The 22,127-nt window shown below is 46.4% G+C and overlaps 1 protein-coding gene across 8 annotated transcripts in view; it reads left to right on the forward strand.

Annotated features, from left to right (window-relative positions):
* LOC124659619 overlaps positions 1-10,080 on the forward strand; it is a 30,284-nt gene extending 20,204 nt beyond the window's left edge. Inside the window, exons 2-9 of one of the 8 annotated variants that reach the window (XM_047197455.1) lie at positions 5,070-5,183; positions 6,330-6,484; positions 6,751-6,938; positions 7,277-7,370; positions 8,016-8,140; positions 8,517-8,615; positions 9,293-9,397; positions 9,713-10,080. In XM_047197455.1, the coding sequence (XP_047053411.1) occupies positions 6,427-6,484; positions 6,751-6,938; positions 7,277-7,370; positions 8,016-8,140; positions 8,517-8,615; positions 9,293-9,397; positions 9,713-9,766 (723 nt within the window). In that variant the 5' untranslated portion in view covers positions 5,070-5,183; positions 6,330-6,426 and the 3' untranslated portion in view covers positions 9,767-10,080. Of the gene's footprint in view, positions 1-3,569; positions 4,014-4,676; positions 4,768-5,069; positions 5,184-6,329; positions 6,485-6,750; positions 6,939-7,188; positions 7,371-8,015; positions 8,141-8,516; positions 8,616-9,292 lie in introns of those variants that run through there. The other 7 variants (XM_047197456.1, XM_047197452.1, XM_047197451.1 and 4 more) reach the window with 7 other exon arrangements.
* Positions 10,081-22,127: the final 12,047 nt, after the last annotated feature.

Here is a 22,127-nt window from a genome sequence, read left to right on the forward strand (position 1 = left end):
TGCGCGACTTAAGACTTTGGACGCTTGGCGATGGCGCGGCTAGCGGACTAGCAAATAAAACATATCTCTTTTTAAAACCCCAATCACAGCTGAGTTATCGTTTATTTTCTAGTATCCACTGTATTTACTAATTAAATTCATCCATGTAGTGCGTACGTGCACAATTAAGTTCAGTGTCTCGTCGCGCCTAGCTCTGTGTGCCGGTGTTAATGAACACCACCGCTCCCTCGCCTCCCTCCGGCATATAAAAAGGGTCGCTCTCTCATCGTCCCTCACACACAAACCCTAGCGCATCTCTCCCCAACCCTAGCCACCACCATCTCAATTGTCCTAGTTCACGTTGGATTAGGTGTTCATGTAGGTCTAGGAAAGTTTGAGTTGGTTGTTCTAGTCCTAGCTAGTACGTACATGTTGTATCCGGTTGGGTTCTACGTGGACTACTAGCTTGGTTAGTATTCCTAAATTGGTAAGGTAAGTGTCTTACCATTAATCCAGATTTTTATCACATCCCAGATGGAACCTTCAAGAAAATAGGACATCCATTCCTATTCTAAACAGATTCTCAAGCGCCGTCAGTCCAATCTTCTCCCTTCGTTTAAAAAATGAAGGTGTATAAATTTAGTTAAAATTTAACATCTTCCAAATTTGACTAATATTATTGGCAAAAATATGAATACTTGCGAACACCAAATAAATATCAATAAATTCACACTAAAATATATCCTCACAATTGTATTGACTTAATATTATAGATTATTAATGTTTTCTTCAATATATTTCGTCAAACTTAGTAAGCTTTAACTTTTAACTACATTTGTATGCCTTTTCGCTACTATAAATATGTGATGGTATTGGTTGTCAACATTTTTTTTTTGCTATATTACTACCTTTTCTTTGCTTGACTTGAAAAGAAGCTAGCAACCAAAATTCAATTTTTTTTTCTCGAGGAGAATAAGAGGCCACATCACTCTGGAAGGAAACTGAAAATCCTACACCAATAAAATCGGCTGCCGGGGACCAAAGATATTCCTGCCGTCTCTAGCTTTCCCTTCTTTCTTCCTATAAAATTTCTCTCTAACAAAGAGAATGGAGGAGAGAGGGAGGTCACCTCAGTTATTTTTATATCCGAACTCTTTACTTATGCACCTTAATTTGTAATAGCTTTCGTGCTTAAAGTTATATATCTTGCTATCATATAGTCGCTTGTCTTGCTTAGCATAAGTTATTTGTGTACATAGGTGAACCCTAGTTATATATGTTTTGTGTTTGACAAATTAAACGTTAGTTTTTTTGCATTTGTTCAAGCCATAATCGTAAACATATTCACCCTCTCTAGGTAGCATCCATGTCCTTTCACTAACCCCACACAACAACAAAAAATCTCAGCTACAACCCTCACATGCTCGTCCACTCTATGCACCAGATTCCTGCACATGTTCCTCACGTTTTGCAGCCTTGCAGCTTTCAGGTCGAGCCACTCTAGAGGCCACAGATGGTCACCCAAACTGGAGGTGGCAGCCGGCGCCGTGTCGTGCCATGTATTGGTGTATCTACTGTGTGTTCCTCTACGAGCTCATCCACGGGTGCACCCCATTGGCTGGCGCAACGCTCCGCAACATCGTGCGCGCAACGCTTGCCTTCCCCGTCTCCTGCGGCTTCCAAGGTGGCGAAGACGCAACGGCGGCATGGGACCTCATCGTGCGCCTGCTCTCCCGGGACCTGGGGACCCCGCTTCCCATTTCTCCAGAGACCTCAACTCCGCACTCCTCTGCTCGTCGCGCCAGCCTGCAGACGTCTCTACACGATGTTGCAGCGGTCGCAGCCCTTCTCCGTCCTGGCTGCTCGCATCGTCAGATGTCTGAGCGTGTTACGCCGGCTTGGACACGTCGTTCCCGATATGGCGGTTGCGACCACGAGGGCTAACGTCTGTGGATTTGGGAAAAAGAGATAAGGATCACAAACGCGACAGAAAAATATATAAGGGAGTTTTCACAAAGAAATGATGCCACGTGTCAGTCCCTAGACGGTGATTTGCACCTATGTTACAAGTTGTTGGACTGCCGCACTACAGTTTGCAGGTTTATGTACTAAAATGCACCCGCGTGACAAGTTTTTATACCTCCAGTGTTATTAGCTCTTTTATAACTATCATACATGTACATGATACAGTACAAAAACTTTCCGTTTCTAGTTCTAGCACAAAGCAATACTGGTTCAGTTGGTTAATGTGTGAAGTCTGTGACGCTGCCTAGAGGCAGGTGCAGCCGTGCAGGGATTGAATCCCACCAGCGCGTGATATTTTTGGAACGTGGAAATTGACATGTGAACACGATATATATGTGTAACAGTTCAGATCCAGGTAAGGTCTAAATTTAGTTGGAAAGCATTCAATTCCATAAATTACATACTGGATCAATTAAAATTGGCCAAAATTTCGCCTTAGCAATTGAAAATACGGGCAGTACATGTTGAAACAGGGAGTAGCAAAAAGAAGGTAATTTGCTTTTTTTTTTCCTTTATGCGAACTACTACAATGCCAAAATGAAACAGTCAAACAATTGACATAGTAATTTCCAATGTTGCAGAACGAATTCCTTTTCTTATTTGTGAGGCCCCGTTATATTTTAATGTAGCCATGAGAAAACTAAAGAAAAATTGTTCTTACAATCTTTATAATGAATTTTGCCATTCCCATCTCTATAACAAATAAATAAATGGGCAATGTAATAAGACAAAAGGAAGATGAATGGAATTTGTTCTAGGCGTACGTGAACAGCTAAGTCCTCAATCATTCCGATACGGTGATTTGTGGCTCATAATGTTTACCATTAATCCAGATTTTTATCACATCCCAGATGGAACCTTCAAGAAAATAGGGCATCCATTCCTATTGTAAACAGATTCTCAAGCGCGGTCAGTCCAATCTTCTCCCTTCGTTTAAAAAATGAAGGTGTATAAATTTAGTTAAAATTTAACATCTTCCAAATTTGACTAATATTATTGGCAAAATATGAATACTTGCGAACACCAAATAAATATCAATAAATTCACACTAAATATATCCTCACAATTGTATTGACTTAATATTATAGATTATTAATGTTTTCTTTAATATATTTCGTCAAACTTAATAAGCTTTAACTTTTAACTACATTTGTATGCCTTTTCGCTACTATAAATATGTCATGGTATTGGTTGTCAATTGTTTTTTGCTATATTACTTCCTCCGTCTCAGTTTACAGAGCTTACGCGTATCCCTAGGTCGTAAATTTGACGATAATAATGTAATATATGTATTATAAAATATATATTATTAGAAAGCTTAGATGTTTTACTTTCTAATAATATAATTTTTATATTATATAAATACTATTATGTTGATCAAATTGACAATCTAGGGGTACGCGCTATGAGCTGGGATGGAGGGAGTACTACCTTTTCTATGCTTGACTTGAAAAGAAGCAACCAAAATTCAATTTTTTATTTCTCGAGGAGTATAAGAGGCCACATCACTCTGCAAGGAAACTTGAAATCCTACACCAATAAAATCGGCTGCCGGGGACCAAAGATATTCCTGCCGTCTCTTTCCCTTCTTTCTTCCTATAAAATTTCTCTCCAACAAAGAGAATGGAGGAGAGAGGGAGGTAGAGAAGCAGAACCAAAACTAGGCCGGGGACAAACACAAGGCCGAGAGGCGCGCGGAGCTGTCAAGTGTCCACTGTCCCTGTCCTCCATCTCTCGCCGGCCGGAGAAACCCAAGGGCCTAGTCACGTTCGGCGCTCGTGGCAATGGAGATGACGAGGTTTCTCGGCGCGTGCTTCCTCGTGTTCCAGGCGGCGGCGGTGCTCGCCGACGACGGTGACAAGCAGGGCGCGGGTCTGCTGGACGCGGGGAGGCTGGAGAAGTTCGTGGACGAGCTGCCGGACATGCCGGTGCTGCGCGGCTACGGCGTGGGGGAGGGCGGCGTGCTCGTCGCCGGCGAGCTCACCGTCGGCATGTACGACACCACGTGGGTACGTTCGTCTACGCGAGCCTTGTTTTATTTCCCTCCGCCTCTCCGTCTTCTTCGTGGGCGGCGCGACTTGGATTGTACTGCTCTGCATGTCAGTGTACAACGGCCGTGACGCGCGCCATCGTTCGGTGTCCCATTCTTCTTCAGACGTTTGGGCTTTTAGCGTTTCTTCAGAGATATCCTACCGCCCGTTAGGGAAACTGCTAACCAACGACCCGACGACGGAAATGAACTAAACTCGTGCTTCATTCATTCTGCGAAGGAACGGTGGAAGTGAGTTGACACGTACGCATCGAATGACTCGCTTCAAAACAACAAACGCGGACCTCATCGCTGACCGCCACGTTCGCCGAGCTTCATTCATTCTGCCAACCAAAACAACAAACGCACCACTCGCTCCTGTCCCGCACGAACCACCCAACCCTAGATCCCCGCCGCCGCCGCCGCCTGCTGGCCGGCGGATCCAGGCCTCGCGCGGTCACCGGCCCCATCCAAGCTCGTCAATGGGGTCACCCAAATCGCACCACGGCTGGCTTGCTCGCCGGAGCGCGCGTGCGTCCATAGCGCGACGCGCGGTGCTCCGGCGAGCTCGCCTGCCCGCGTCCGCGTCCGCGTCCGCGCGCGTACTGGATGAGTACAGCATCGACGCGGGATGTGGACGGCAGATCAAGCGTCCTCCTCCGCCGCCGCCGCAGCACCCGCGCTCCGTCTCCGTCTCCTGCAACCTTGAACATGGCCGCGCCCGCACCACCACGGTGAGGACCTCTAATCCCTCACATCTTCAGAATCTTGCGTACCTTGGTTGTTGCAGGACACCACGCGTTCCTAGGAACCAAAAAAAAAAAAGACACATCTTGTGCTAGGTTCAGTCAGAAAGGTGCACTATATTTGTTCTTCCTTCTGCAGTCAACGGCATTTAGATTACAAAAACCCTCCGAAATTTCACAAAGGGAACCGCCGTTTTCTTGGATGTCTGTAGCTGGCGCTACAATTCTCTTTTCAGTTTGCTTGGAACGGATCTCCCTTGACCGTCTGCTTTGCAATCGTTTTTAATCAGGCAACGTTGCTGTTCCCGTGCGGTGCGGTGGTAGTAGACGACGCAAATATCCTCGCCGCTGCTTCCGCCGGCGTCCTGCTGCCTGTCTTCCGCGAGGGTGTTCTGCCATTGGAGGTATATAAATCGTTTGCAAGCATTACGACGTGTACCGGCCAAGAAGTTTCGCGTCGCATGCATGAAGCACAACAAAAGTCACCACCGCATGGTTGTACTTGCTCGGAAGTCGGAAGTACCTCGCGTGTACGTACGCGGGCACGCGGGCGAGAGGGATCCGCCCGTTCCGCACGCTGCTGTGCCACGCGTCATCACGTCGCTTGCCCAAATTCCCTTTGCGAAGTTTCCCTCTAGGTAGCGATACCCCGCAGGCAAGGACCGACGTGATAGACCTTCTTATTGGGGTCCATGAACATTTACATTGGGCCGGGGTGGTTATATTCCCAGCAAGACTTGCCGAACGGAACGGCCTTGCGACGTGCTGGCCTGGGCTGGGCTTCTGATTTCTGAACTGTAAATAGTATTCGCTTCCGACTTGAGCCGCACACACCTGACTGCCGTTTAAGAACCCAACTTTGCTTTGGCAAAAAAAAAAAAAAAAAACCCAACTTTGCAGTGTCGTGCGTACCGCAGCAGCCGCTGTTCAGTTCAAACTGACGGCAGCGTCTGAGCGAGCGAAAGGTACGGATCGTCAGGTGGACGCCAAAGCCAAAGTGCCAAACAACATCAGCCAAACATTTCATCATGAGAATGCAGCCTTTCATTATCAGATCTGGTGCACTTTTATTGATTCACCATGTTTTTAAATAGTATCAAATCAACTACAAAATACTCTCTGCATCTATCTATTTGTTTCCGTGAATGCATTGCTGATTGTATGGTGTTCCTTTTTTACATCAACTTATGGAACTTCGTATCTATCCATGCTAATAAACTCCAGTCAGGAGCCATTATCTCTGTCATGTATTCAGTAGCACAGGTAATGAAATCCAGTCTTGTGCAGCTAGGTTCAGAAGCAGCCCTACATATATTTGTGCTTCATTTTGCAGTAAACGAAATTCAGATTTCATTACGCACAGACTCCAAATTTCAGAGATTGAACCACCGATTTGCTGCTGTCTAGATCTTCTTCTACCTCCTAATTGCATTAGCATGCAGATTTCTTAGGGGATTTTTCTATTTGCTCGTCCAATTTATACTCTACATCAGAATTGAATGACATACTATAGGTAATTGAATAATGTGCTTCCATTTGATTTTGCTCAGGTCACGTTGCTGTCTTGGCGGTATTGTGGTGTCGTGTGGTCGAGTTCCGGTGTCTTTCTGGTGGTGGTGGTGCTGTCCACTTGAGCAGCCGCCTCCCATGGTAGAGGATGCTGCTCTCCTCGCTGCTGCTACAGCTGCTGCCTGTCTTCAGACAGGTTCTTCCACTGCACGTATAAATCCTTCTCTAGGTTGCTCTGTAGTGTTATTCTGTTGTTCAATCATGGACAACAGCAACAGTCAAACATTTCATCCTGAAAATGCAGGGTTTTTTTAATCAGAATCATGTGTTGTCAGAAAAAAACACAGCTTGCAATCATTTCTTAGTGGATTTTGCTATTTTTCCTCGTCCTATTTATACTCTACTACATCAGAATGGACTCGCCACCTAATTGAATATGTGCTTTCCTTTGATTTTGCGCAGGTCATGTTGCTGTCTCGATGGTGCTGCTTTATCGACTTCCTCGGTGGCTTCCTGGTGGCGCTGCTGTACACTGGAGCAGCCGTTGTACAAGACGTCATTCTCCTTGCTGCCGCCACCGCCGCCTCGTGTCCAACTGCTTGACCATGGATACTGCTGCCGTCTCCACAGAGCTCCTTCTTCCACTGCAGGTATAAATCCTTCTTCTCTAGGTAGCTCTGCTCTGTTGTTCTCTCATGGACAACAGCACCAGCCAAACATTTCATCCTGATGAAAATGCAGGTTTTGTTTATCAGATCTGCGTTGCTTTTATTGATTCACCATGGGTTTAATTGGGTGCTGCTGGTTATTTACATGATCTGCTCTCTTTTCTTCACCATGTCAATCCTAGAGAGTTGTGTTTATGAAGATTACAAAAACCCTCCGAAATTCTCTTTTCAGTTTGCTTGGAACGGATCCTGCCCGCCTTGACCGTCTGCTTGCAATCGTTTTTAATCAGGCCACCGTGGTGTTCCCGCGGTGCTAGTAGAGGACGGAACTATCCTCGCCGCTGCTTCCACCGGCGTCCTGCTGCTTGACCATCGCTGCTGCATCTCTTGAGCGAGGGTGTTCTTCCATTGGAGGTATAAATCCTTCTTCTCTTGCTCTCTTTGGAGTTTTGTTTCGTTGGTTATTATTCCTGGACAACAACATCAGCCCAAACATTTCATCATGAGAATGCAGCCTTTGATTATCAGATCTGGTGCACTTTTATTGATTCACCATGTTTTTAAATAGTACCAAATCAACTATAAAATACTCTCTGCATCTATCTATTTGTTTCCGTGAATGCATTGCTGATTGTATGGTGTTCCTTTTTACATCAACTTATGGAACTTCGTATCTATCCATGCTAATAAACTCCAGTCAGGAGCCATTATCTCTGTCATGTATTCAGTAGCACAGGTAATGAAATCCAGCCTTGTGCAGCTAGGTTCAGAAGCAGCCCTATATATTTGTGCTTCATTTTGCAGTAAACGAAATTCAGATTTCATTACGCACAGACTCCAAATTTCAGAGATTGAACCACTTCATTGCTTTCTAGATCTTCTTCTACCTCCTAATTGCTTGTATGTTGTGTACACCGTCCGTAGCACGCACGTGGATGCCAGCATTGGGATGCAGATTTCTTAGGGTTGCTATTTGCTCGTCCAATTTATGCTCTACATCAGAATTGACTGACATACGCTAGGTAATTGAATATGTGCTTCCATTTCATTTTTGCCCAGGTCACGTTGCTGTCTCAATGGTATTGTGGTGCCGTGAGGTCAAGTTCCGGTGGCTTTCTGGTGGTGGTGCTGTCCACTGGAGCAGCCGCCTCCCGCTCTCCTTGCTGCTGCCTGTCTTCAGAGAGGTTCTTCCACTGCACCTATAAATCCTTCTCTAGGTTGCTCTGTAGTGTTATTCTGTTGTTCAATCATGGACAGCAGCAGCAGCCAAACATTTCATCCTGAAAATGCAGGTTTTTTTTTAAAAAAATCAGATCTGGTGTATTTTTATTGAGTCACCATGTTTTTAAATAGCCGCAAATCATCTACAAACACTTTCAGCATTTATCACTTCGACTGTGTGAAAGCAGCGTTAATTGGATGGTGGTGATTATTTATATGATCTGCTCTGTTGTGCCAGCAGCCTTGCAATCTAGCTTGCATTTCACGTTTTGTATGTCATGTGGTGTATTTAGAGTCTGGATACTTAGTTTTGATTCCGACCATATAACTTTTTGTTAGATGGCATCGACAGGACCATGGAGTGGAGCGGCTGGAGCATCTCCAAGATCCCATCCAAGCAACAAGATTGTCCAGGAAACCCTATTCGACCATGTCCTGGTAATCGATCCCTCCTTTAGATCTCTCCTACCTTTTCCCTTTTCCTCCTAGCATGGGTGTTGCTTCAGATTAGACAGATTCAATGTTATTAGATTTTACTGGGATTGTTGGACGTAATCATGCCGTGCTGGTCTGTTAATTTGCGATTCTATCTTCATGGCAGTGATAATACTCCTGGTCACTATCTTCCTGTCCTCATGGTTTGTGTATCAAAGGACGAAGTTGTGATAATTTTGTATATTGAAGTGCCAATTTTGAATGTTAACTTTTCTAAAAAAAACACTCTTCGTCAAGTCAATTGTTATTACATCCAAAGGTTTTGCTGTTTGTGTAAGTGGCTTTGTGCAAAAAGATGTTACTGGGGGAAAATTTGGGCTTTCATTGGAGTTTATGCCTAGACCCCAGCTCTCGCAAGAGGGATAATTTTCAGAAATGACCGATCCAAAAATTAATAATGCTTGCTTCTACTTGTGCAATTGCATTAGCAGACTGATTGTGTAGTGCAGATGTTTAGTGCCATTTTCGTATCTATAAAGTCATCTATTATTTCTCTTGGTCTGACACACGTAGCTGTAGTAGTCACGTATATTCTATTACCTGGGTTTCATAAAGAAACAAATTTACAAACATTGTAACCCTTAATAACTTCCATTTTCCTTTGTGTCTTTGCATTTCAGCAGGTAAAGAGAGGGCGAAGAAGACCAACAAGAAGACTTAAGGAAAGATCAGCGCTCGATCCTTTCTACTTTCTGTATGTATTTGATCTGGTAGTTCTGGTGCAGGTGAGTCGGACCTGGAACTGGAATTTGTACATGTGTAGTAGCAACTATTTCCATTCCCGGGTTTCTGTTTGGTTGAGTTGACTATTTGAATGTTATATGACCTGTGCTTTGTGCACTATTATTGTGAATTATTTGATCTGTGATTTGGATGACCAAAAAGGGGAAAGGCCACGGCCAAATTTCGAGCACGCGTGCTAACTAAACTTCCATTGATTTATTTCTTAGTTGCTGCTTTCTTTCTCATAATTAAATGCTTTCTTTCTCTTAATTAACTGCTTTCTTCCTCTTAATTAATTGCTTTCCTTTTTCTTTCAGATCACCCCAGCTGGAGCAATGAAGTTCACCTGTACATGTTCGTACCGGAGCTAGCTAGTTCCACTCCGCTGCGAAGCCTGTCTGTGGCCCGGGACCTAGTGGCGCCGTCAACGCAGTGCCCGCCGTGGCTTTTAATGTTATTTTCTTCCATCGTTGTAATGTTCGCTGGTGGTTGGCATTTGTAACATCATTCTTGTAAGGAGTTGTAATAGTGTAGTATAGTAGATGTTTACATTGCCATGTTGGTAGTCTTTTCTTAGACTGTTTTCGTTTGTTTGAGACCTGTGATCTGATTTGAATTGTGTGTTCAGATGTCATATTGGTTGTGCTATTTGCACAATTATTATGAAATTGTTTGATCTTTGTTCTGAATGTTGAATACACAGGCAAGGTTATGCCAAAATTTTGTGTTGTTGGTAATAAATAAGCCTTTCACTCATCAGTAAACAAGTATTTTTTCTTAATGAAAACTAGCTTAAGTATCTTGCTACTTTGCAAGTCGCTGTTGCTAGCTAGTTCTTGGCCTCTTTGGCAAGAAGAGGAAATAAGTAACATAGTGAATGAGGAGGGGGTATGCATCTTATAATCTTGTATTATAGAATAACAAACGAAAGAGAAAGCCTGCACATAAATCTGAGAGTTATTTCAATCAAAGGAAAAGAAATACTAGCTAGCTAGAAAAGCATGCACTAAGAAAGTGAGAATCGACGTAGTCAAGTTTCGCCGGGACGAGATGAGCATGAAAGCACATGCACCAGCACGAATAGAGATATCTATGACAAGGCTACGCTGGGCTGGGCGGTAAGGCCGTCTCGCTCACTCGCAGAGTCGCAGTCATATACATACATTTTTTTGATAAAATCACATACATGGATAAGTTTAAGATTAAGAACGAATGAGTACGATGATGCCCTATCAATCAAGCATACAAAAACCAAATCCTAGACCTAACCTCTCTTCCTTCTCTCATATATGAATTAACACGTATTACAAGATGGTACGAAGAAACATACACTTTTGAGTGGATTATTGTGAAGCATGAACATGTTTTCTAGGGAAGGGGGTTGACACCTTCGCCGCAGACCACCTTTTTAGCCGATGAGCATTAATCAGAGGTCATGTTTGCTTTCTTGAAACCGGTGTTCCTGTCTCGGCCTAGTCGAGGATGGAGACACATGCGATAATACTCCTAGCATCTTGGCCGTGATCCAGTGCGCCCTTAGGAAATTGGGGAGGTCTCGACCTGACCTTCTGTGGGGTCTACGGTGGCGTGACATTGGGAAAAGACGAACACCAAACTTAATTACTCGTGGATGAAAATAGAATGACGTCTTCACCATCTAGAACCCGATGTTTCATTCTGGGCGTAGTCAAGGATGGAGAGACGCACACGACAACGTCCCTAGTAGCTCGGTCATGATCCGGTGAGCCGTTGAGGCAATTTGGGAGGTGTCACATATCTTTTTATGGGTTATGGTCTAAATTGTCGCGTTGCCGGAAAAAAGTAAAATGAATGCGTTTTGGGCGGAGATTGGATTCCTCACTATGGATCGGTTCTGGGAGCACGTCGGAGTATTTATTTCTGAAGAGGAAAGCAGAAACGGCTTAAGAAAGAAAGAAACAAAAATGACGCAAAAGCTTTAATCTATGGACAGTCTCCATGTTGAGCTAGTTCAGTGAAATAATAGCAGCAGGCCAGGTGGCGTGAGATGACAAAATATAACCCGAACCAAACAAACTAACCGCCACTGGGCATCACTTAACAAAAACCGTCACTCGAATTTTCAATCGTCAGCTGGTGATCTACCATTTTATTTACCGGGACCAACGTCTGAGGAAACATGCGGCTCTCTAAGAGCATCTCCAGTCGCGTCCCCCAAACGGCGCCGGATCGAGCGTTTGAGGGACGAGTTTTGTTCATGCCGCGTTTGGGGGACGTCGCTCCCCAGTCGCGTCCCCCAAACACCGTCCCCAATCAGAAATTCAAATAGTTTGCATTCAAAAGAGATCGTTCCAGCCGAAGACGTCACGATCAAAGTAGCGGCGATCAAAGTACTGGGCGCGTGATCATATTACAGGCCGACGCAAGAATTAGAAGAAGGGGAAGGGGTTGGGCGATGTTGACGCTGACGGTGCATCTTGAGTCGACGTAGGCCCGTCGATCACGATTAACTCATCGTGATCTGCCCGGTGTGCATGCTCCGTCGCCGATGTCGAGGCAGAGGCCGACGCAGGTGTAGTAGCAGATGTTGTCGCAGACACGTCTGCCGGCTCTTGCTTCGGGGTTGGGGTTGCTGCCGCTATCGCTGCCTGGGCCGCCGCCTCGGATGCCGCCTCGGCCGCCGCCATTTTGGCTTCGATGTCATCGAGGATCTGGCATTTGAAGAAGTTGTGCGCCGCTCGCGTCCGGGGAGACATTCCTTCTGTCGATGCTCTCAGCAGGGACATGTCGTCCCTGCGTTTCTTGAGCTCCATCTTCTCCTCTTGCCTCTTGAGCAGCGTCGCCCACCTTTCCTCGGCCTTTTTGTCGCGGGAGAGCAAGGTCGAGGAGACCTCGACGAGGCACATACATCTTCCGGCGCAGACAGTCTTGATGCCACTGATCATCGGTACAGCCTTCCGGCTTCTTCTTCGAAGCCGGCGCCTTCCGTGGCTTCACGAAGGGCGCCTTCGCCCCTTTCGTCTCATTGCCCGCCGGCTTCTTGGCCGCTTTTTTGGCCATTTTTTGGGGGCAGTCGGCGGCGCCATGGATGGGGAGAGGGTAGTGGCGGCGGGAGGAACATCGTAGCGACGGCGGAGGGAGAAATGAATCGGCGGGATAGGTCAAATGTGATGGGATGGCAGAAATGCGCGGCGGGAGAGGGCGATGTGGCGGGAGAGACGCGATTTGGCGGGAGAGGGGGACGAATGCCGCTGACGCGTCAGTCCCGCCACTCTCCACCTCGCTTTTCGGTGTGTCCGGCGTCCCCGGAGCGTCCCCTGTGTAACGGGGACGGGCTCGGGGCGCCGGACACCGTATCGGGCCGTGTCGGACAAAAAGCGGCTTTGGGGAACGCGGCTGGGAACATTTTTTTTCCGGCGCGCCCCAAATGCCTTCGGGGGACACTATTGGAGATGCTCTAAGGCCATGTAGAATGCAAGTGGCATGGTGCACGTCTCAATCTCTGCTGTCCAAAGATTTAATTGTTTCACCTTCCTTTGCCGGGAGGTTATAAGAGCATCTCCACTCATAGGCCTTTGGGGAGTGTCGACGCCTAAATTCTTGCCCAGCCGCGGCTCCCAAAACTGTTTTTTAGCCGGCGCGGTCCAACTTTGCATCCGGCGCCCCCAAACCGAACCCAGTAGAAAGGGAGGCTAGCGGGGGTGTCGGCGCGCCGCGTGTTGGCAGGAAAGACGCGGGAAGAAGCCGCGGGAAACGCCTGCCTGGAAGAAGCCGCAGGAAACGCGTCGACGAAGTCATCTTCCTCATCGCCTTCCGCGCCCATCAAAGCCTACTCGCCTGCTGCGTCGAGTCGTGCCGGTGTTAATGCGCATGCTTGTCTTCAGTGCCGCCTGCTCGTCTTCAGCGGCGGTCAAAGGCTGCTCGCCTGCTCGCCTTCCGAGTCGAGTTGCGTTGGCGTTAATGCGCCTGCTCGTCTTCAGCGGCGGCATTAATGCCCGCCAATAGGCTTCCTCGGTGCTATATAAACCGCCGCGCGCCTCCCTCGCCGCGCATTCCACCTCGGCTCTCCTCCTCCAAACCTCCACCGCGTCGTCATCCGCGAGCCCCTAGCCGCCATGGACCACCAAGGACGAGAGAGGGTAGGCTGGGCACGATTTATGGCGTCGGCACCCCGGTAGCCCTTTAGGGGGGGCGGGCGCTTTAACACTTTCTTTTTGTGTAGGCAGATTTCCAGCCATTTTTCGTGTAGGGACTTTTCCCGCTTGATTTCGATGGGAGCTATAGCACACGTATTTTCCATGTGTCATCTCATTGCCCTATTATTTTATGGATGGAATGATGGATGAGACCCATTATTCCATGTGTCGTCTCGCCGCCGAGCGTCCTCAACGACCTTATCTTGTTCCAGGGACAACCACTACTTATCATTTCATGTGTTGTCCCTTGTTGTGTGCCCTTATTTCATGCATGAAGTAACTATTATCCGTGATTTCATGTGCCTTTTTAAGGTCACACGTGTTACTGTCACATGCATGGAATTCCATGTGTCGTTTCGCTGCCGTTTGATGTGCTAGGGCTCCATGATGTCTAAAGATTATGTAGTGTCCCCCTAGTTTCGTGATGCGTGCATATGAAGCTTTGAGAGCTTTCCCACATGTTTCCGTCTTTTGGCAGGTTTCACATGGGTTTTTATTTCTACCAGGCGTATCGTTTCTCTCATTTTCCAGCACACACATCCTTCCTAGGTGTGTCGTCCAATTTTTTCATCTGGAGATTTCATGGGTCGATAGCGTGTTAATAGAGTTGTAGCTTCTTCGTATGGGCTTTTATAGCATGCACTTAAGATGTCGTTGGAAAGCTCTGGGGAAGTTTGGTTTTTGAGACTTGTATTTTTTTAAGATCACTATTTTAGAGAACTTCTCCCACTCGACCAAGAGTTTCTCAATCCGTGGGTGTAGCTATCCATGGCGTTAAAGACAATTGACCTCTCGTGTTTCAGACCATAGCTGAGTGTGTGTCCATAGACAACATGAAGCTTTAAAGAAGACTAATGACCCTAAGGGAAGGAGGTTCATGCCACCGTGGACCTCACCAGCTGATATGTCAAAATTTCCAGGGTATGGATCCAGGTTTCCGTGCGTGCACGAGGTCAAGGATGGAAGACACAGAGCACCCCCGGAAAGTTTGTTGCTCGGTGATGCGACACATGGAGAAAAAGATTGAGAACAAATTCATGAATGAGATCTCGGTAATGCTACACCTATGGACGAAACAGGCTACGGAATGCTACGCGCTGACGAGTCGAGCTGATGTGGAGGCCAGCGTGGATAAGTTTCTCCGTCCCAGGCAAAAAGAAAATTCGTTTGGAAAATATCCGTCAATCCCAGCCGAGCTCCGCTTCTCTTTAGGTGGCGCGCGACCAAGCCCTCGTTGGCACCGGCGCAGCGACCTCCTGCTTATCGATGGAGGCGCGGCGACACCCTCGTCGGGAGCGGCGCGGGGACCTACCCCTCGTCGGTTGCGGCGCGGTGACCTTCCCTTTTTTCAGATGGACGGTGACCTCCAACATAGTGGAATCTCTTGGTGGTAGGCGGTGGCGCGGAGAGCTTGTTCTTGTCGGAAGCAGCGCGTCGATTCCCCTCTCACAGAAACGGATCTCATTAGGGTTTGGTGTTAAAACTATAATTTTGAGAATTTACAGTGCAGGTGTGGCAACTTGATGAAGAATTTATCTTCCCTCTTAAGTCTTAATGCAACTCTCTTTCAATTTCTGTTCGTGGGTATACAACGGCCCGATGAATGATGCTAATGTGGTCTGGACTGAGATGAAGGCGATAAGATTGCTGACTGATTGCTAAAGGATTGCTACCGGGTTCTTCTCTGCAGGAGGGCGAGGAGCATGCAAATTTTGGTAGTGGATTAGTCCTGGGGATGATGTATTGTTCTGCAGCCTGTAGTATATAGTTAGTGAATGTAGAAACAATGCTGGGTTGTATGATTTCTTATCAGGGTAAAAATTGTGTGACACAGCGAGCTGTGCACTTATATTGTGTTATCTTTGTACCATCCTACTTTGTAAGCTTCACGTTTATATTTACATGAATACAAATTGTTCAGATGTACTTGCAATCTGGATTCTGTCCTTGTGCCTTGTTGTACTGCTGCTAGCTCATGGTTTGGCTTCCAATATGCTCAATTACCTGGTTCTTATTTCTGGTTCTAGGATTTACAGTGAGATGTAGTTTGGATAGTTTCCAAGCTAACAACAGACATTCTGAACTGTCAGTGAAAAGAAGTGCATATGCACAATGGGCATCTACTTGGAAAATTGCAATTGCATATAATTTTGTAATCAGTTCAAATACACCATGAAGAATCCAGATTCAGATACATAAATAAGTTTTACACTAAAATTTCCAAGTACATGATAGATTATAAGAAAGGTCAGCATCCAACATCCTTAAACTCAGTTCATGTCTAACTTTGATACTTTGATGCATGGTATTGTTGGACTCTCCAATTCCATCAAAGCGTAATTGTGAAGAACTAGACAGAGGAGCGGAGTTTTGCTGAACTTGATACATCATGCTTGTATATTTTCCAAGAATTGGAGGCATAACAACAGACGATGAACCTCCATACGCTAATGCAGTTGCCATGGTTGGATTAATGTTGCTAACACTAAAGTCAAATGGTTCCTGCACCAAACAAGTTTAGAAGGTAAATTAGATGTCAAAGTACTTACTACAGAGACAAATAAAGAGACAAAAAAATATACATGAATTGGATTATAAATTAATTTTTAGAAACAACAAGATGAGAAAAAATGTACCACAAATGTTCGGTAAGGTAGTGGAGTTGTCATGCTTTGATTTACGTTGCCAGAACTAATGCCAAAGTCAAAAGATACCTGCTACGGATAAAGTCGTAAAAGACATGGATGCTCAAGTATGTACTGAAAAATAAAGAAATGACAAACAAAGATAATTTTTTCATCTCTGTTTGAGCTTCTTCTCGTCACACAAAATCATTTTGCTTTAGCGTAATTTTTGTAGTACTCCCACACATCATCCTCGGCATCAAATGTCATCCCTGATTCAGGATCTTCAACTAACACATCTGCTTGAGCTGCACCATGGTCTTCTTCAAGTTTCACGCTGATTTTCTTCTTTTGCTCGATGCCATCGCCATCGCCATCGCTTGAAATAGACATGTCACTTGATTCTTGAACACAACCAACCCCATCACCCATTCCTGTGCATCATGATAATATTATAAACATATATGTATATATGAAGTTAGTATACAAAGAATATATTAGTCATCCCAACTGAACACTCATGCTACTGCCGCTCGAGGTAATGTTCACTACGACCAATATTTTCCACTAAAACAGGTATAAGTAGCTACTAAACTAAACTACACAATAATCCATGTAGAATATTAAGATTAATTACCTGCAAATGCAGATGGATAAGTATCAGGAAAGCCAAGCTGGATTCGATCAATCGACTTGAACCTGTTTCTCTTCCCTAGAATGATCTACAGTAGCTTGGTGTTTTCAATCTGAACCTACAGTATCGTCAGTTTCATAATTAGCCGAACGTCCGGCGGCCGCCGATGGCAAACGGCAAGGTCTATCTTTGGGTTAAGGAATATGGTGAGGTACCTGTGTGCGGTTTGGCCGTTCACGACGGCTCAATGGAGCAAGCTCGACGTGATCGATCTGAACAAAGGCAAAACATACGGCTTCAGCTATTGGTTCATTGCATAATTAGCAGAATGACCGGGCACCGATGGCGCGACGGTGAGGTCTGATTACTGGTTGAGGAAGATGGTGAGTACCTACATGCTGCCCGGTGGTTCACGACGGCGCGGTGAAGGAAGCTCGGCGTGATCGATCTGAACAAGGGCAACCGTACGGGGCAGCTTCAGGTGTTGGATGCAAAATTAGCGGGACACCCTTTTGGTTGCATAATTAGCGCGCGGCCATTTTTTTCTGACATTCAGCAGCCACGTCTGATTCCGTCCGCGTCAGCGTGTAGCTATTCCATAAACCTCCGTAGGTGTAGCATTATCGATGAGATCTAGACCGAGGTTGGGTTCCCGACTCCGGCTTCTCGTTTATTGGAGCGCGTTGACGAGTCTAGCGGACACATCACCGCTGGAGTCCGAGGAAATGAGCTTGTCCCCAAGCCATCTCTTGTCGTTCTTGTCCAGAGGAGAACATTGGAGTGACCCCGGTTCATTGGGCAAACTCTCAAAGCGTTGTGGCTATGAGGGAGAAGAGAAAGGATAAAACAAGTAAGTGTATGCCATTCGTCGTGGACGTGCATGTACAACATGCATGCATGCATCGTGAGGAACACGATGGTGACGACATGTACTCGCATGTTGATCGAGCGTACACGAGGAACACGTTGGTGATGGAACATGTACTCACATGCGGAGCATGCATGAGCGTACGTGAGGTCCAACGTCCGCATATGCTCGCGCATCTAATCTACTACACTCCATCCGTTCAGTAATATACATACATTTACCTTCTTGTAGATTTATTCATTTGGGTTCGTATCGAGTCTATGTTTGATGTGTAGATTCACTCATTTTAGACCCCTCTTCCTCGAAATAGGCTTACTGCTTATTAATATAGCAACCACACAGTAGAACAATAGGGGCCTCAGAACAAGCAAGCCCATACGGAACAAAAGAGAAAGAAAAGAGAAACTAATGTCAACAATGTCGGATCGACAAAAAACAAAGATGTCCCGCAACCGCTGCGTCCATCGGAGAATTCCAACCAGGTTCTTAGCCCAAGCAACATCTTCAATAAGGAATGCAAAGCTGACGATGATGCTGCTGCCCGGACTAGTTCAAGGGTTTCCATCATCACGTAGAGGGACGAGGGGAAGGGGTACACCCAACCCCCTTCAGGAAGGAAGGGCGCGCCCGTGGGCGTCAATGCGTCATAGCAGGTCAAGCAACCATGGATTTCTCCCAAAGAACAACACCCCAAACACTGCATCGTGTTCTACCAAACTCGCCACCCACCAACACGTGCCAGCGGGAACAACCATTGGGGGAGGGAACCACCTCTACCACCATTGGGGGTAACCCTACGCACACAATGACAGAAGCAGACCAGACCCACCTGCCCCGGTCAAGCCCAAGGCGTGCTCGTGAAGCTCCAACCACCGAGTTGCAGTATGCGCGCCGCCCTCCCCGCCACGCCTAGCTCGAGCTGCCCCTTCGTCCACTGGAGTCGGGATAGTCACACTCGGGATAGGCCTTCCTAGACCTAGATTGATTCGAAAGGGCCCAGATCTATAGGGGAGGGTGCTGCCAGGAGCCACCAAGCCGCTCCGTAGACAAGTGGCCGCGCCGTCGCCACCTAGAGAGACCGTCTTGGGCATTATGTTTATGGCATGTTTGATTTGGCGTGAATCAACAAAAGAAGAGGAAGAACGAGCCCATCAAGCGCACCCTAGATACTAGCCACATCAGAACCATAAAGGAACGCCAATATCCAGCGGAGGCCCGTGAGCTAATACACCAATGCCCTGAACACCGCCACTAGCCCGATAAGAAACAACAGGAAGCCGGTAACACGAGGTGGGTGACGGCGTACGATGTGCACGGTTTGGCGTAAGTTGGACTGACGACCCTTGAGGCCTAGCCGCTAACGACATCCTCCTTATCGTCGTCCTCGGAAGCATGCTCATGACCACCATTAGAAAAAAAACCCGGCGGGGCACAAGAAGTTTCAACTTCTCGATTGGCACATCATCCTGGAGGACAACAACGGGGGATTACATGGCCACGATGGGCATGCCAATTGCATCAAAGATGACACAAATAAAAGAGGCACCATTGATATCATCTATGCTAGTCGTTTGTTTGTTGCGAAGAAGGTTTCCGAGTTTGGCCGAAACTATGTCTTCGAGGGCAAGGTCCACGCTCCGACTGCGACAAACGACCTTAAACATGGCATCATATTTCTACTAAATTGGCGGCATCACATTCCAAAGAGTCAACATGTAGGCATATCTTCTAGTGGACAAGCAAAGCGGAAAGGAGCATGTTGTAATCGCATGCAAACATAAGTAACAACTGAATAAGAAATATGAAACCCCACTTCTAGGAGACACACCGGTAAAAAAAGCATGAGTACAATATAATTAGTAGTATTATTTACTTAATTGATCATTACAAATTATATTTACGTTATTAATTAATAAGCATAAATGGTGGGACCGTGGAAGAAAAGCACAAGATGGGTTGCACCTGCTCCCAGTATAGGTATAAAATTATTGGAGAGAACGAGGCATGATCCCAATAAATGCATGCCCAATAAATGCATGCACAATTTTAGTCCTTTTCCCTTGTCGCATGCATCCATGTTTCAATTGTTGATAATGCGAAATTCAGATAGGCCATAGTACTATATCCAACATTTGCGCACCCAGTCGGCCGGACAGAGAAGGAAAGGCCTAGATAAGGCCCAGACAACATGCATGCGCTACGGCCTTTGTTGTACCCAGCAGAAAACTGCATAGTTAGCCAGAAACGAGCTGAGAGGAGAACTTTTAGTCCCACACGGCTAAGGGGTGAAAGTTGAGAGCAACTTATAAGGGGAGAAGTTGTAGACATGTAAAATGCTAGAAACACACACAGGGCTGCCTACATACACACATAGCGCGTGCGCTCGCGTGAATATTCGCGACTTAAGACTTTGGACGCTTGGCGATGGCGCGGCTAGCGGACTAGCAAATAAAACATATCTCTTTTTTAAACCCCAATCACAGCTGAGTCATCGTTTATTTTCTAGTCCACTCTATGCACCAGATTCCTGCACATGTTCCTCACGTTTTGTAGCCTTGCAGCTTTCAGGTCGAGCCACTTGAGAGGCCACAGATGGTCACCCAAACTGGAGGTGGCAGCCGGCGCCGTGCCGTGCCATGTATTGGTGTATCTACTGTGTGTTCCTCTACGAGCTCATCCACGGGTGCACCCCATTGGCTAGCGCAACGCTCCGCAACATCGTGCGCGCAACGCTTGCCTTCCCCGTCTGCTGCGGCTTCCAAGGTGGCGAAGACGCAGCGGCGGCATGGGACCTCATCGTGCGCCTGCTCTCTCGTGACCTGGGGACCCCGCTTCCCATTTCTTCAGAGACCTCAACTCCGCACTCCTCTGCTCGTCGCGCCAGCCTGCAGACGTCTCTACACGATGTTGCAGCGGTCGCAGCCCTTCTCCGTCCTGGCTGCTCGCATCGTCAGATGTCTGAGCGTGTTACGCCGGCTTGGACTCGTCGTTCCCGACCGAGATCGTTGGCCTGTGCGAGGGTATCTACTGCACCAAAGTGAAGACGCACGCGGACAATGCTAGATGATCACCGACGGCCGATCCGATCGGCCATGGCGGTTGCGACCACGAGGGCAGCACGTCTGTGGATTTGGGAAAAAGAGATAAGGATCACAAACGCGACAGAAAAATATATAAGGGAGTTTTCACAAAGAAATGATGCCACGTGTCAGTCCCTAGACGGTTTTGTACTGATTTGCACCTATGTTACAAGTTGTTGGACTGCCGCACCACAGTTTGCAGTTTTTATAGATAGGTAAACCTTTCATCATTTATTTATATCCTACCTTTATGGACTATGATAATTCTCTGTATGATCTTGTAGAGGTTGTTACTAGCTTCGAAATGAGCTCAAGACCATCAAAATCTGAATCTGAATGGTCAAGTTGTGTTCATTCTCGTTTTGCTGCATCGAGCCTAGGGGTAAAATATCCGCCCAAATATACGGCCCCATGACAGGGGCTTGTGCACCTCGACGTTAATTTGGCATGGTCGCTCCGATAATACGGTCCGGGGGCGGATAATCCTGCCTGAGAGGTCCCCAACAACCATATTTCGTTGGAGGGGACTATAAAAGGCCTCCTTCTTTCTCCTTGGGCTGAAAGTTCTTTCATTTTCTTACCTCCATTGTTAAATTTGAAGAGTTTACCCTATTTCTTGATCCCCCATGATTCTTGCATTTTCTTGAGGAAAAAGAGAGAGAGGAGATCTAGATCTACATCTTCACCAATCAAATCCTTCTCTTTGTGAGGGGAACCCATTAGATCTAGATCTTCAAGAAATTTGGTGTTCTCCTCTTGTGTTGTTCCGCTCTTATTTCTCCAATAGCTTTAGTAGTTTTGGTTAAATTTGAGAGTGAATTTTTGCCATTGCATTTGGTGCATCGGTTTGAGTTCTCCGCGGTGATACGCGGATGTGAAAGTTTGTGAGTATATCTCTTCGGGAGCTTGTTCCTCTTGGGTCCTTGAACCCTATTCGGCTTGGTGATCTTATTGGTGTTTTTGGGGCTTCCAATTAAGCTATAGAGATTCCTCAAGTGTGAGACCTTTGTGGCGATTATTGGGAGCCTCCAATTAAGTTGTAAAGATTACCCCAAACTTTGTGCGGGTACGGTGACCACCCGTAAGGTTCCATAGTGGATCGATGACTTCCTTTTTGGTGGCAAGGCTTGAGGAGAATACATTGGGGCCTTGTGCCTCCACACTGCTTCAATTGAGAGTAGCACTCGCAAGAGCGTGAACTTCGCGATACATCATCATCTCCGTGTCACCTCAGTTATTTTTATATCCGAACTCTTTACTTATGCACCTTAATTTGTAATAGCTTTCGTGCTTAAAGTTATATATCTTGCTATCATATAGTCGCTTGTCTTGCTTAGCATAAGTTATTTGT

Source organism: Lolium rigidum, chromosome 6 (assembly GCF_022539505.1).
Source record: "Lolium rigidum isolate FL_2022 chromosome 6, APGP_CSIRO_Lrig_0.1, whole genome shotgun sequence".
Taxonomy (NCBI): Eukaryota; Viridiplantae; Streptophyta; class Magnoliopsida; order Poales; family Poaceae; genus Lolium; species Lolium rigidum.